The following is a 14,631-nucleotide window of genomic DNA, read 5'->3' on the forward strand; positions in this document are numbered from 1 at the left end:
TTTGCTTCATATATTTTTATAGTTTTTGTTAGATGCACAGTTTATAATTTTCCTGCCCTATTGAACATTTAATAATATAAAATGTCTCTTGTAACCTTTTTTGATTTAATATTTATTTTGTCTGATATTCCTGTGGCCGCATCTGCTTACTTTGCTTACTATTTGCATAGAATATGTTTCTCATACTTTTCACTTGCAACCTCATTGTGTCTTTGGATGTAAAGTGAGCCTCCACATGTAGATAGCATAGAGTTGGATCATGTGTTTTTATCCATTGTGCCAATCTCTGTCTTTTGATTGTTGAGTTTAATCCATTGATATTTGAAGTAATTACTGAAAAGAAGGGACTTCCTTCTGTCATTGTTCATTTTTTTTCCAAATGCCTTGTAGGTTTTTTGTCCCTCATTTCCTACATTACTGTCTTCTATTGTATTTAGTTGGTTTTTGTAGTGAAACGTTTAAATTTCTCATTTCCTTTTGTGTATATTCTATAGCTGTTTTCTTTGCGGTTACCATGGGGATTACATTTAGCATCCTAAAAGATATAATACTCCAATTTGAATTTGTACCAACTTACGTTCAATAGCATACCGAGGCTCTGCTTCTGTATGGCTCCTTCCCCTCCCTTGTGTTTGCTGATGTCACACAATTACCTCTTTATGTGTTCTGTGCCTAAAAACATAAGCTAATAATTCTCCTAACACCAGCCTCTTAAGTAATGCAGAAAACAAGATTTGGAAGTACAGACCAAAGTGACAATACTAGCTTTTGTGTATGAGTTTCCTCAATCGCATAGAGAACAAAAAGGGCAGCTACCAAGCACGTTATGCTAACACTTGCTTTTATAATTGCCTATTTGTCTTTATTGGGGTGTTACTTCTCCGTGTATGTTCCAGTCACGGCGTCCCGTCCCTTCCCTGCAGGACCGCCCGGCACAGGTCTTGCGGGAGAGGTCCAGCGCTCACACGCCGTCTTAGCTTTTGTTTGTCTGGGAAGGTGTTGATGTCGCCCTCACGTTTGAAGGACAGATTTGCTGGGTCTAGGATTCTTGGCCGACGTGTGCGTGAGTGTGCGTGCGTGTGGCTGTGGCTGTTTTCGAGCACTTTGAATCAGTCAGCACACTGCCTTCTGGCCCCCCAAATTTCTAATGAAAAATCTGTACATAACCTTATCGGGGGCCCCTTGTGTGTGATGGTTTGCTGCTGCTGCCGCTTTTTTTTTTAAACTGCTTGCGAGATTCTCTCTTTGTCTTTGTCTTTTAGAAGACAAAGTTCCAACGTGTCTCTGTGGGTTTCTTTGAGTTCATCTTGCTTGGATGTGGTTGAACTTCTGCAGTGTTTACATTCCCGACTTCCAGCAGATTCGGCGTGTTTTCACCCATTGTTTCTTCACATGTGTTCTCTGCCCTTTTCACTGCGTCCTCCCCTTTCAGGATCCCACGATCCGTTTATGGGTTTGGTCCCTGGTGCCCCACAGTCCGTCAGGCCTGTTAATTTTCCTCAACGTGTTTTCATTCTCTTTCTCAAACTCGGTCCTTTCCGTTGCTCTGTTTTCGGGTTTGCTGACCCCCCTGCCTCATCACATCTGCCGTGAATCTTCAGGGAAACTGTCATTTCAGTCATTGGACTTTTCAGCTCTTTGGTGTCTTTTGGTTTCTTTTGGGGTATCCTATCTCTGTCGATAATTTACATTTTGTTCACACATTGTTTTCTTGGCTTTCTCCACATCTTCATTTCTTGGAACCTATTCAGTACTTTTCTTTTAAAGTCTTTGTCTAGTGTATCTGACATCAGGTCTTTCTCAGGGATAGTTTCTCTTGATTTGTAATTTTTCCTTTTAATCAGCTGTCATTTTCTGAGTTGTTTTATTTATATTTTTTAATGCCTTGCTATTGTTGAAACTGTTTTTTTTAAGATAGTAATGTGGTAACTCTAGAAGGCAAAATCTCTCCCTCAGGTTTTGCTGGGTTTTTAGTCATTATATTTATTGGTTTATTTTAATTATTACAGACTGTCTCTGTGCCGGGGGTCGGCCTACATTTAATGTCTTCTCAGGTCTTTTCCGAGCCTTTCCCTGGGCCTGCACGGTCACTTGCTGGTTTTTTTCCCCATGTGTGCAGTTGTTCTGGAATGTCCTAGTCTTTAACGTGTGGCTCCCGAAAGGGGAAAAGTGGAAAACAAAAGGGGGATAAGAGGGCACTTATCCCCTTGAAGTCACTCGAGCTGGAGGGGTGACAGCAATGGCCGCCAGCCTCTGAGTCCGCACCTGTGTGGTCAGAGCGTGGCCTCCTGCCATTTGGGGGACAGGGTCCTTTTCGTCCACCTGGCTTCTGCGGGCTGCTCCAGAAACACGTGCCCGGCTGCCTGCCACATGGCTGGGGCGCGGGACGGGCAGGTGCTGCTGTGCTGCGAGCTGGAATGGACCAAAATCGACTACTTCTCCCGGACACGTGGCAGGCCTCGGGCAGAGTCCACAGTTCCAAAGCAGCCCCATCACACAGGTTCCGCCCCTGCTGTTGTCATCTGGGGGGGAGAGATTCCCGGGGCCCCTGCTCTGCCGTCTTCCCAGAATCCCCTGTCTAGAGTCCCTCGTTGTTCACTTTATTTTGCAGTGCGTCCCAGCGCTCAGTAAGTGCGCCGGCTTGTGCACTCGGGTTTATCACTGTGGATATCTAACGTAAAAAAGTCGCTAACTTGCCATTTTCTTCCTTTTCTATCTGAACAGGAAGACAGTGACCCGCCCATTCACGAAAGTCTCAGCATAGAAAATACACTGTGGGCGAACACCATTGTGGCGTCAGGTAAGAAGTAAGCTCTTACGTTAGCGTGGACGCTCACACAAGGGAGATTCTGCGCAGTGTCTCTGGAAGTGCCTGTCCCACACGGGGACCGTAACAACATGCTCTGGGGGCCGGGGGCAGGCCCTGGGGCTGTGCGTCCCAGGCCAGCGCTGGCTGTGGCCCGTGTGCCACCTGGCACGTTCACTCTGAGGGGCAGGGCCCAGAGCCGCCGCGAGCAGTGTGCCTGCTCTCCGTGCCTCGGGGCAGGGGCGCTCTGCTGGCCGTGAGGACTCTCTTTGGCAAGCCTGTCGGTGTCCCCGGGGCGCGTGGTCCTTACCGAGAGGCGGCGGGGCAGGGCCCGGGGCGCGTGGTGGCCTTTGAGGGATCTTCCAACTCCTCCTCAGTCATCCGCAGAATTCATAGGAGGCCACTGTGGTGGGTTGTCTTTCGGGGAGGAAAGTATTAGATGAGGCAGGGGGGACCTTGGGATGTAGTTCATGTTGGGCCTTTGGGGGCCAGGGTAAAGGTCCTTCACTTTTTTTGAGTGAAATTGGAGGATGTTGGAGTACTCCTAGTGGCTGAACAGGAAGGTCACCTAAATTTACGTTTCGGAAAGTGAAGATCTCTGGAGTATTGAAATCTAAATGATGATCAGCTTTCCCAGAAAAGTAGTCGACTTGCCAGTGGTAAGTGGGACTGAATCTGAGAAGAAGGAAGCCTGAAGGATGCTGGTAGGGGTGGGAGGCCAGGACGCGATCAGGGGAGGGCCGTGTGTCTTACCTGTGGCCCGACGCTGGCCGCCCTTCTGTCTGGGAGCTCAGTCGCTCTTCTGGTGGTTTTGTAAGAATCCCTCTCCGGGCCGGGCGCTGGTGATGCAGCGTGGGGCGAGTGCTTACGGGTCCTGGCCTCGGGCGCTCACGGGCAAGGAAGAGAGACTCTGCTAAAGTGAGGCTGCCACGTCAAGCTGTGTGAAGTGCCACAGGGAAGGAGAGGGCGCCCCGAAATCATAGACGCCTCAGTCCTTACCTGGTGAGAGCAGGGGGGGGGGCTTAGATTGAGGAATAGACAGGTGCACGGATGAGGGGGCGGAAAGGTGTGGGAGGATTCTTGTCGCACCCGCAGCCGCTTGAGGGCCTGGTGCCCCGTGGGCCGAAGAGGGTGATGTCCGCGTGCCTGGCGCACGGAGAAGAGACGGCCACACACGCAGGGCGGTTCTGTGCGCGTGTGCGCGAGGGCCCGTGTGGGTACGTGTTCACCTTTTAGGGAATGGAGGGTCAACGGGGACTTGGCTATACACTGCCTTACATGTCCCAGAGAGAGGGTGACGGCATACAGGACAATTTTCATAGAAATTCCATGAGGTGTTTCAGGATTTTCATACTGATGGATTTTAAAAATTTCTCAAAATAAAGAGAAAGAGGAAGTAAGGATAGCACGCGCAGGAGAGCCTCAGGGGGCGCAGGCCAGGTCTCGGGCCGTGTAGGCCTCGGGGAGGGGAGACTCACGGTGCCCCCTGGAGTCACCGTGGAGGGGGCACCGTCACCAGGAGAGATCTCCGAATCCTGTGCTCACGCTTCCTCCGCGTGGCTGTTTCCTGTTCACCTCACTGACCCCCGAGATCACCGAGCCTCACCTTGTTCGTCTCGCTGCACGGGGCCACGGACTGTGGCTCAGAGAGGCCCACGTTAGCGTGGTCACGCGGCCGGGCTGTCCCAGGGTCAGGATTTGAATCCAGGTGGCTGTCCTCCACAGCGGTCACCCTTCAGCCCATAGCATTTTATAGTTTGTAGACAAATATTTACAATATACCACACGTTAGCTAACGTCGGTCACAGATTTTACATTTTCTCTGTCTAGAGTTACGTTCTGTTTTGTTCCCGTCATATTGAAGACACTCTTTTTAAACCGTTCATTTTATTTGATCCTGTGTTCCCTGCGTATTGGACTGTGGCCTGTCTCCCCACAGACAGAGAAGCACCCGACCGGAAGGCTCGTTCCCTGTACCCACCTTCCTGCCCTCTCTCCAGGTGACCTTTCACCGGTGGCCCCTGCTTGTGCACCCTGGCGGTGCACGCATTAGGCATCAGATACGCTTGCCGTCCTGAGAACCGTTTCTTGCCCCATGATGTGCAGACTTCAGTTTGCCCAGGGTTATTTTGTCTTCCAAGAAAGTATTTCTGTAGCTCTAAAACCATCCATTCAGAAAAATTTAAATAAGACACATCTAATTTTAATTTGTGTTTGGACATTTAAAAAATGCAAACTGTTTTCATTAATTTGAAGTATTTTAAGACATCCTTACCTTAGTTAAAAAACCTTAATAATGTGAGCAATTAAGGGCTCGTGTCTTCTTTATACTTGATTACAAGTTGAGAAGGAAAGATTGGAATTTTTTTAATCTTATTTTTTTAAATGTTATGTGTCAACGGGATTCAGGTTGCCTCCTGTGTGAAGTGAACACAGACCTTCCTCGGCCCTGGGGTTCTGATGCGTGGGGTCGAGGACTCGAGTTAACAACACAGAGGACCCGAGGGCTGAGGGTCCCACAAGAGGGGCAGACACAGATGCTCACGGTGCCGCCTCTTCTTCCCCTTGTAGGATTCGTAAACGTTCTCCAGAGCAGAGTCATGTCCCAGAGAGCGGCCGTGGTAGCCAGGGTTGAGCACACTTAACTGCCAAGAGCCTGGAAGCAGAGATGTGCGTCTGGGGCAGGGCTGCTGGGTGTGTGTGCACTTGGGGTCCTGGATGACCGCCCCCGCCCCCCCCCCCCCCCCCCCCACCCAGGGCAGGGCTGCTGGGCGTGTGTGCAGTTGGGGTCCTGGATGACCGGCCCCCCCCCACCCACCCACCCAGGGCAGGGCTGCTGGGCGTGTGTGCAGACGGAGGTCTGAGGTGACCCCCCCCCCCACCAGAGCAGGGCTGCTGGGCGTGTGTGCAGTTGGGGTCCTGGATGACCGCCCCCCCCCCAGGGCAGGGCTGCTGGGCGTGTGTGCAGACGGAGGTCTAAGGTGACCCCCCCCCCCCCCCCCCCCCAGAGCAGGGCTGTTGGGCGTGTGTGCAGATGGGGTCCTGGATGACCGGCCCCCCCTCCCCCCAGGGCAGGGCTGCTGGGCGTGTGTGCAGACGGAGGTCTAAGGTGACCCCCCCCCCCCCCCCCCCCCCCCCCAGAGCAGGGCTGCTGGGCGTGTGTGCAGATGGGGTCCTGGATGACCGCCCGCCCCCCCCCCCCCCCCCCCCCCGGGCAGGGCTGCTGGGCGTGTGTGCAGACGGAGGTCTAAGGTGACCCCCCCCCCCCCCCGCCCCCCAGAGCAGGGCTGCTGGGCGTGTGTGCAGATGGGGGTCCTGGGTGACCCCCCCGCAAGGGCAGGGCTGCGGAGCGTGTGCTTAGACAGGGGTCCAGGGTGACAACCCCCCCCCCCCCCCCCCCCCCCCCCCCCGCCGGACAGGGCTGATGGGTGTGTGTGCAGACGGGGGTCCAGGGTGACCCCTTTGGATATGAAGTAATTCAGTGTCAAAAGAATTTGTACATATATATTGTTTCTGGTTTTTGGTTGTTTCATTTTTCTTGGTAATTTTGGGCACGGCATTTTCTAAAACTAGTCCTCATGACAGATCAGAAATTTGAAAATCAAACCTGTCCCTTTAGCATGCATAGTTTGTGAGGCTCCTGCTGCAGAGAGGTTGGTGGATTAGAGGTGGCAGGAGAAGCTGTCCCCCTAGGGTCCACTGGAGGGACCCGACCCCGAGAGCTCTGGTGTGGGTGCACACGACAGCGTGGTGGTGAAGCACTGCTACAGCGGGGGGGGGGGGGACCGCAGGGACACGCCAGCACGCAGTTCATCGCTCCCAACAAGGGCTGGGAGTTGCTGCTTCTCAAACCTTGCGTGTCATGGGGCGGGCGGTCTTGGCAGCTAGGAGGTGGGGGAGGCAGCTCTGCCCTCCCTTCCGGCCCATCCGATCCCCACCCCCCCGACTGTGTGCACAGCTGGTGGAGCCCAGACCTGGTGCGAGGCACAGCAGCAGCCGCGTCCCCGGCCTCGGTCTCTCCGTGTGCATCCGGGTGGGGTCTGGCACCTGGGTCACCAGCACCCTCAGCCGCTGGCCGGAGTCTTTGCCGTCCCCACCGTCCTGGGCACGCGGAATCGCTGTAGCGGATGGGCAGCCCGTGCTCGGGGGTTTGTGGAGACGGGTGCCGACCCGGCAGGTTCCTGACTGATAGTGCACAGTGGCTCTCTGGGTCCGTCTGTCTCTACGACATGGGATCTTCGTCAGACTTTCTGATGGCTGTGCTCTGTCGTGTCCCCTCCCTGGTCTCGTGATATCCCCTTCCCCCACATGCACACTGTTGCCACGTATACAGGGCGTATGCGACCTCTTAGCCCATACCGGTCCGTAACTAGGTGCCATTTGTCAACGAGAGTGGAGAGTCTTCCAAATACTTCGTGCTGATTTGAGTGACGTTAGCAGTCAGAGCGCGTGACAGGCTCCGAAGAAAATGCACTCCACACGGAGGACTCATTTCTGTTGAGCATGAAATGAGGTAACACACATGAGAGCCTTCACCAGACTTGAGTAGATGATGCAAGTAAAATTACACGAGGACTCTGTTAAATACTCACCACATGTGGGGGAGTGGCCCGCAGACTGATTCTGCGCGAGGGCTGTGTGTGTCTGATTTTGTACGAGGGCTGTGTGTGTCCGATTCTGTGCGATGCCTGGGCATGTCCGATTCTGTGCGATAGCTGTGTGTGTCCGATTCTGTGCGATAGCTGTGTGTGTCTGATTTTGTACGAGAGCTGTGTGTGTCCGATTCTGTACGATGCCTGGGCGTGTCCGATTCTGCGCGATAGCTGTGTGTGTCCGATTTTGTACGAGGGCTGTGTGTGTCCGATTCTGTGCGATGGCTGTGTGTGTCTGATTTTGTACGAGGGCTGTGTGTGTCCGATTCTGTGCGATGCCTGGGCATGTCCGATTCTGTGCGATAGCTGTGTGTGTCCGATTCTGCGCGATAGCTGTGTGTGTCCGATTTTGTACGAGGGCTGTGTGTGTCCGATTCTGTGCGATGCCTGGGCATGTCCGATTCTGTGCGATAGCTGTGTGTGTCCGATTCTGCGCGATAGCTGTGTGTGTCCGATTTTGTACGAGGGCTGTATGTGTCCGATTCTGTGCGATGCCTGGGCGTGTCCGATTCTGTGCGATAGCTGTGTGTGTCCGATTCTGCGCGATAGCTGTGTGTGTCCGATTTTGTATGAGAGCTGTGTGTGTCCGATTCTGTGCGATGCCTGGGCATGTCCGATTCTGTGCGATAGCTGTGTGTGTCCGATTCTGCGCGATAGCTGTGTGTGTCTGATTTTGTACGAGAGCTGTGTGTGTCCGATTCTGTACGATGCCTGGGCGTGTCCGATTCTGCGCAATAGCTGTGTGTGTCTGATTTTGTATGAGAGCTGTGTGTGTCCGATTCTGTGCGATGCCTGGGCATGTCCGATTCTGTGCGATAGCTGTGTGTGTCCGATTCTGCGCGATAGCTGTGTGTGTCTGATTTTGTACGAGAGCTGTGTGTGTCCGGTTCTGTGCGATGCCTGGGCGTGTCTGATTCTGTGCGATAGCTGTGTGTGTCCGATTCTGTGCGATAGCTGTGTGTGTCTGATTTTGTACGAGAGCTGTGTGTGTCCGATTCTGTATGGTATCTGTGTAAATCTGAGTGAATTGTTTCTTGTTAGCTTTCACTATTTCTCCTATTTTGATGCTTTTAATTGTGATGCCAGCCTAGAGTGAACATTGCTAATAATTTGTCTGGATTTTAGGACAGGTTTTGTAGCCTGATTAATTTTTTTGTCCTGAGACTTGTTTGTTCTGCTAATATTAAAAATAATTTGTAGTTTGTCTTGTTGTTTTTTTGTTTTGCTTTTTTAACATTAGCTTATTTAACAGTAGATACTTTCATTTTTTTATTTTTTCTTAAAAAAAATTTTTTTTTTAATGTTTATTTATTTTTGAGAGAGACAGAGACAGAGCACGAGCAGGGAAGGGGTAGAGAGAAAGGGAGACAAACAATCCGAAGCAGGTTCCAGGCTCTGATCTGTCAGCACAGAGCCCGACCCGGGACTTGAACCCACCAAATGTGAGAGCATGACTTGAGCTGAAGTCGGACGCTTAACCGACTGAGCCACCCAGGTGCCCTGTGACATTAGACACTTTCATATTTTGGTTAAGTTAAACTTGATGGGCAAAAAAGGGAGAAAATCCTGATCCGGTTAGATTGAGCCTTTGGTTCACTGACTAAAGAACGTCTGATGTGTTGGTTTTGAAAGTCCCTTCCGGTCCGGTCGCACTGTGTATGTGCTGTGTCCCCCACGCGCTGCGTACAGGGCTGCTCTCCGAAGCGTGTCTGGGTAATACCACGGGAAGGTAGCCTGTGTGCAGTTTGGGCCAGCCTTCATGCTGCACGGGGGTCACTCTGTTTTCGGGACACGGTAAATTCAAGCCTCGCAGCTTTCCGGATGGCACACAGTTAAAAGCGGGAGCGGGGGCGGGGGGATGCTTATTTTCAAATAAAAATGTGTAACCTCTGCAGATACGACTGCTGAGGTCCTGTGCCATCTCCCGCCTCCCTGAGCGCTCTGCGGAGGAGACCGGTCGCAGGGTCGCGCGAGTAACTTGCAGCTTTCTGTTCGCGTGCACCCAGGGGCTCACTAAGATCACGTGCCCTCCGTGGGTCCTGATGACCCGCGACATTTCACACGTTACAGTAGCGTGACGTCACAGAGTTTTTGTATCACCGTCGTCTCCGTGAGTCCTGCTCGGCAGCTGCAGACGTGACCGTCCCCTCACCTTAATCGCTTCTCACCGCCAGAACGTACGAAAACCAGAAAACCGGGAATGTAAATGATGCCCGGCTGCAGTTTAGAAACAGACTTGAAAGGGCTTTCGTTTGACGTTGCGGAGGCGAGTGCCTCTGAGCCTTCCGGGGGCTGTTCCAGGGGTGTTTCTTCATTCTTCTGCCTCACGCTTGACAGGCCACAAAATGATCGCGTGCGCTTAGGAAACCACACCTCCGGGGGACGTGAATAAAAAAGACTAACGATATCCGCGTTCAAAATCAAATAATTTGTGTGTAATTGTCTCTCACTGCTTTAATTGTATCTGTGCTGGAGCGTCAGCAGAGGCTCTGACTCGCGGTCCTGCCCGAGCCCCTCGTGCGGGGAAGGTGGCTCAGCCGGTGCCATGCGGGGGCGCGGGTCCCGGGACGCAGCCTCTCCTCACGTACCTCCAGCACCGGTAGATGGGAACGGATGAGGGGCCACCCTTTCCCTTGACGGGAAAAAGCATAGTCGTGCATTTTCTAATGTGCGTAGGCGTTGCTTGAGGAATCGTTTGAGTTGTATGTTGAATGGAGTTTATTTTGAAGTTGAGACTAGACTTTCCTGAACTAGCCCAGTCAAATATGCTGTTGGATAAGCTTCTATAAAATTAAGTAGTGAATAATATTTTCCATCAAGACCGTTGATTAGAAAGTGTTCTCTGTGCTCACTCCGAGGCCTCTCGGTAAGGACCGCTCTCGTGTTTTTGCAGGTACTGTAATAGGTGTTGTCATTTATACGGGAAAAGAGACTCGAAGTGTAATGAACACATCCAATCCAAAAAATAAGGTAGGCTAGATTAAGGAGCGGCTGCTTTAATGACTTGATTTTCCCTTTCAGTAAGAAAGTGCTGCGCTTCGAAGAGCTTGTTTGCTTGAGCTTAATATATACCGTAAAAACAGACTTCCAGAGATGGTGGTGATTTCAGATGTGAACTCTCTGTATTTGTGTCACAGCATGCTCAAACTGAACAGCTTCCGACAGTGTCTTTTCTTGCTTAATCAGAGTCGTTTACGTCTCTTAAGTTTTCTCTATTGGACATATAATTTGCCTGTAATTTGATGGTTAATTGTGGGTCTCTTCAATTTATTTTATAATTTGTTTTAATTTTTTGTCTCGATGGTTCATTTTTAAAATAAAAGAATCTATATTAACATGTTATAGTATTTAATTTGATAGTATGGCATGGTTAAACTTGTTTTATTTAAGTTACTTGCATCGCATAAGAAGCATATTGAAAATCAGATTTTAGTTTTAAAGACCGCTTGATTATATTTCTAAATTGATTGTATTTGTTATATTCCTAAAATTATTATTTATGTAGTCAGCATGTGTGTGTAAGTTAGATTGTAACAAAAAGTTTGAATTGTTAGCTGTTGTTTGGATAATACATGTTGTATGTGCTGATGCCTACTGTATGAGAAGTTCATGCTAACTGTGCATTTTACTCATTTTTATTTGAAATATAATTGGAGGTGTGTCTAAGTAGAACAAAAAGAAACCACTCTTCGTGGATCCATACCTTGCTTTGTGAGTATTAGAAAAAGTTAACTTTTGTAGGAATTTTTATTACAAAGCAACAGAAGTGAAATAATTCTTTGAGGAGATATTTTAAAGGATAAGATGTGTTTCTTCTTTTCTTTTTTTAGCTGAATACTGTTTTAAAAAAATAGTTAACCCTTCTGGAGCACCTGGGTGGGGCTCAGTCAGTTGAGCATCAGACTCTTGATTTCGGCTCAGGTCACGATCTCACAGTTTGTGGGCTCGAGCCCTGCGTAGGGCTCTGTGCTGACAGCGTGGAGCCTGCTTGGGATTCTCCCTCTCAAAATAAAGAAATAAATGTAAATTAATAAAGTAAAATGGTTAACCCTTCCAACATTAGGAAGGCATCCGCGACCCTCTGAATGTCTCCCCGTCTGCCGTGCAGCCGAGCGGCACTGACGGCTTCAGGTCTGGAGGGCCCTGGACTCCACCAGGGTCACACGAGTCGTCCTGGTGAGCTTGACGAACACTGTGTTTGTCAGGACTCCCAGATGGCTCTGTGTGTGACACATTGACTAAAGCGAAAGAGAAATGTCGTACTGCTAGCATTTTAGTATAAATTCTGATTGTGATAACCGGGAGAATTATCCTTGTCGATTATATCACAGCTTTGCACTAATTTGAAGAAATCAGAGTCCTTAATTCCTCAGTAGAGTTAAATTTATTTGAGAATAAATTATTAAATTATCGACAGAATCACATGCATACATGCTTGTGTTTTCTGGGAAGTACGGTCACTCTTTTTCTTCAGTAAGCAAAACTAGAATGTTCTAATAATGCATGTGTGGGTCGTAGGGTGTGTTTTTTTCCTTAATCGCTTTACTTTTAGGATGAATATTGAGGGTAAATTCAATTTTAAATATTAAGTTTTAAAATCTTAGAAGTTGTCCTGTCATTTGACGTGACTCCTGTCTCCGGGCACCTTATTCTTTGGCGCGGCTTACATTCTGTCCCCTCCCACCGTCCCCGTGCGCAGCTCGCTGTCCACGCGCCTGTGGTTCTGGCTCACGTGCTCTTTTCCGTGGGTGTTGGCGCGGGGGTGGTCAGGCGACCTTTCCCGTTGCTGCCTGCGGTGAGGAGCTGGCCCAGGGTTTACTGGTCAGAGTCGGTGCTGCCACCAACCAGCGCTGTGGCCCTGGGCAAGTGGCTTGATTCTGTGTCTTGCTAAGTAAACGTCCCCCGACGTTACTGTCTTCCTGTCAAGTGAACTGTGCGGGGTGAACGAGTGCCATGCTTCTTCAGCCCAGCCCTCGTCGTCAGTCCCGAGATGCTCACTGTGCAAGCAGCCGTGGGGCGCTCTCCCCGACGCCGCCACGCCAGGCAGCCCGGGGACCCCTGAGTGCCCGTGTGCACGGCCTTCTGCCGCTGCTCCCGTCCCTCCTCCTCCTCCCCCCCCTCCACCTCCTCCTCCCTCCTCTTCCTCCTCTTGCTCCTCTTCCTCCTCCCCACTCCCTCCTTCTTAAAAAAAATAGCCTTCTAAGTTTCCTTGGTGTTAATGCAAAGTATCTATAAAACAAAGGGTGGCTTTGGCGTTTTGCAGAATGGGTCTCAAAACGCTGCCCTGCCACTTGTCAGCCCCACGTGTGGAGCAAACGTGCTGTCATCGGCTGGCACCTTTCTGGTGCTTAAGTCAGCCTTCAGGGCTCCCCTTCTGGTGGAAATCAGCGTAACCGTGGTAGCCGAGGCCGAGGTGCAGAGCCGACACGCGGCAGGCGCTGTGGACGTGACGTCGTGAGTCCGCACAGCCCTCAGAGGGAACGGTGTCATCTGGTTTCAGAGCAGGGACATCGCCGTGTGGAAGGCTGCGCCTGTCAGCGTGGGGCTCGCTTCTCCGTGAGGGCGCTGAGGGTCACAGAGCTGCCACGTGCTGTGAAAACACTTCTGTAAATGAAGGAATAAGAAGAAGAAAATCTCCACGTTTGCGTATGTTACTAAGTCTTTCGAAGCGTTAAGTGCCAGGTTTAGGAGAGAAAACTTCAGGCAGCGTTATACGCGTGCTGCAGTGGGCAAAGAGGAGAGCTGTAGTTTCTCCAGGGGAAGCACTGGCCCATGCTGGAGGACCCATGCTGAGTGGTGACACCCAGATGCCCGAAGAAAGGAGGACAGAAAGTGCCGTTCGCTCTTAGACCCTGTGTGCACAAGGTCCCCGTGTGCCTGGACTTCTGAGACGGCTACTGGAAACAAGGAAGCCCTTCAGAGGCAAGTCGGATCGTGTACCCGAGTGTCCCTCTCTAGGGAGGCACACTGCTCGTCGTCCTCAGTCCCGGGGCCACCCTGGGCGCGGCGAGCGTGCGGGGCGCCGACCCACGCGGTGGTCGGCGGAATTTGACCGCGCCGCTCGCGACGGCAGAGTCGCCGCAGCTGGAAGTGCGTCTTGTGAGCCCCGTCTCTGCGTCGTGCCGCCACTCAGACCGCCCTGAAGCCACGGCGGCCTCCCGCGACCGAGACCTTTCTCCTCAGGGCGCGCCACCGACGCGACAGCCGGCGGTCCTCCCGGCCCCTCGGGGAGCCTCCTGGACACGGGCCTCCGTGGCACCGGGGTGGAGGCCCCGGCCACGGCGGGTTGCCTGCTGACTCCCGCGGCTTCCTCCGGGGAGGGTGGCCCCGGGAGGGTACGGGCCGTCTTCTCGGGGAGAAGCGGGGCGTCTCGATGGCCTGGTACCGCTGGCTGCCCCGGCGTGGCTGCGGATGAGAGTGTCCGGGCCTCGTGCGTACAGGGCAGACCAGACGAGCCTCCTGAGACCCCGCGCGGTGCGGGCGGGGAAGGGCTGACGGAGGAGGGGTGCCAGGAGGGCAGGGCCGAAGCGGCGGGGGGCGGCCGAGAGCCACGGAAAGGGACTAGCCCGTGCCCTGCCGGGAGAGTCCTGCGGACGTGGACGTCGTCGTGCGCCCCGCGTTCCCGTGGGGCCAGACGCTCGGGCGGGGGGCACGGGGCCAGGATGTCATCCATTGCGTTTCTCTGCGGTGAGAAAATGCGGAGCTACCGGTGCCTTCCGTGGAAGGAGAGCGGCGCTCGGTTGACGCAGGAGAAAATGCAGCGCGTGGGCCGACGGTTGTCAGGGGCAGTGACTCCAGTGTGGAGAGAAGGTTCTCTCGGCTTCCTGGGTTCGGAGGGGCGCGGTTCCCCTCTCGCTCGGGGATGCGCTTGCCCGCCGCCCTCACGAGCGAGCGGAGACAGGCGCGTGCTCGCTTGTGGAGCTGCTTCCAGCTTCCCGGGTGGAAAGCCCCGCGTGAACGCCGTGCTGGCGGAAGGAAGGCCAAAGCCAGCGGTCGCCACAGCGGAGACGGTGGAGAGCGGGACGCGGGACGCGACGGGAAGCCCCGGAGGACCCGCACCTGACGGTGAAGGCTCGTCAACTCCAGAGCGACGGTAAGGAGCCCCCTGCTGGGAGTCAGCTTAGTGACGGAACCAGTAAGGAGGGTGTGGCCTTCTCAGGCCTACGGTCGGTC

At 52.6% G+C, this 14,631-nt stretch overlaps 1 protein-coding gene across 11 annotated transcripts in view; it reads left to right on the forward strand.

The window, feature by feature from the left end:
* The window catches only part of ATP9B (ATPase phospholipid transporting 9B (putative)), a 252,976-nt gene that overhangs the window by 123,685 nt on the left and 114,660 nt on the right, over positions 1-14,631 (forward strand). For 9 of the 11 annotated variants that reach the window (XM_053902858.1, XM_053902856.1, XM_053902864.1 and 6 more), the window contains 2 exons: positions 2,725-2,800; positions 10,352-10,428. In XM_053902858.1, the coding sequence (XP_053758833.1) occupies positions 2,725-2,800; positions 10,352-10,428 (153 nt within the window). The remainder of the gene's footprint in view (positions 1-2,724; positions 2,801-10,351; positions 10,429-14,631) is intronic. The other 2 variants (XM_053902865.1, XM_053902866.1) reach the window with 1 other exon arrangement.

Source organism: Panthera pardus, unplaced genomic scaffold, assembly GCF_024362965.1.
Source record: "Panthera pardus isolate Hobbes unplaced genomic scaffold, ASM2436296v1 HiC_scaffold_15, whole genome shotgun sequence".
NCBI classification, from domain to species: domain Eukaryota; kingdom Metazoa; phylum Chordata; class Mammalia; order Carnivora; family Felidae; genus Panthera; species Panthera pardus.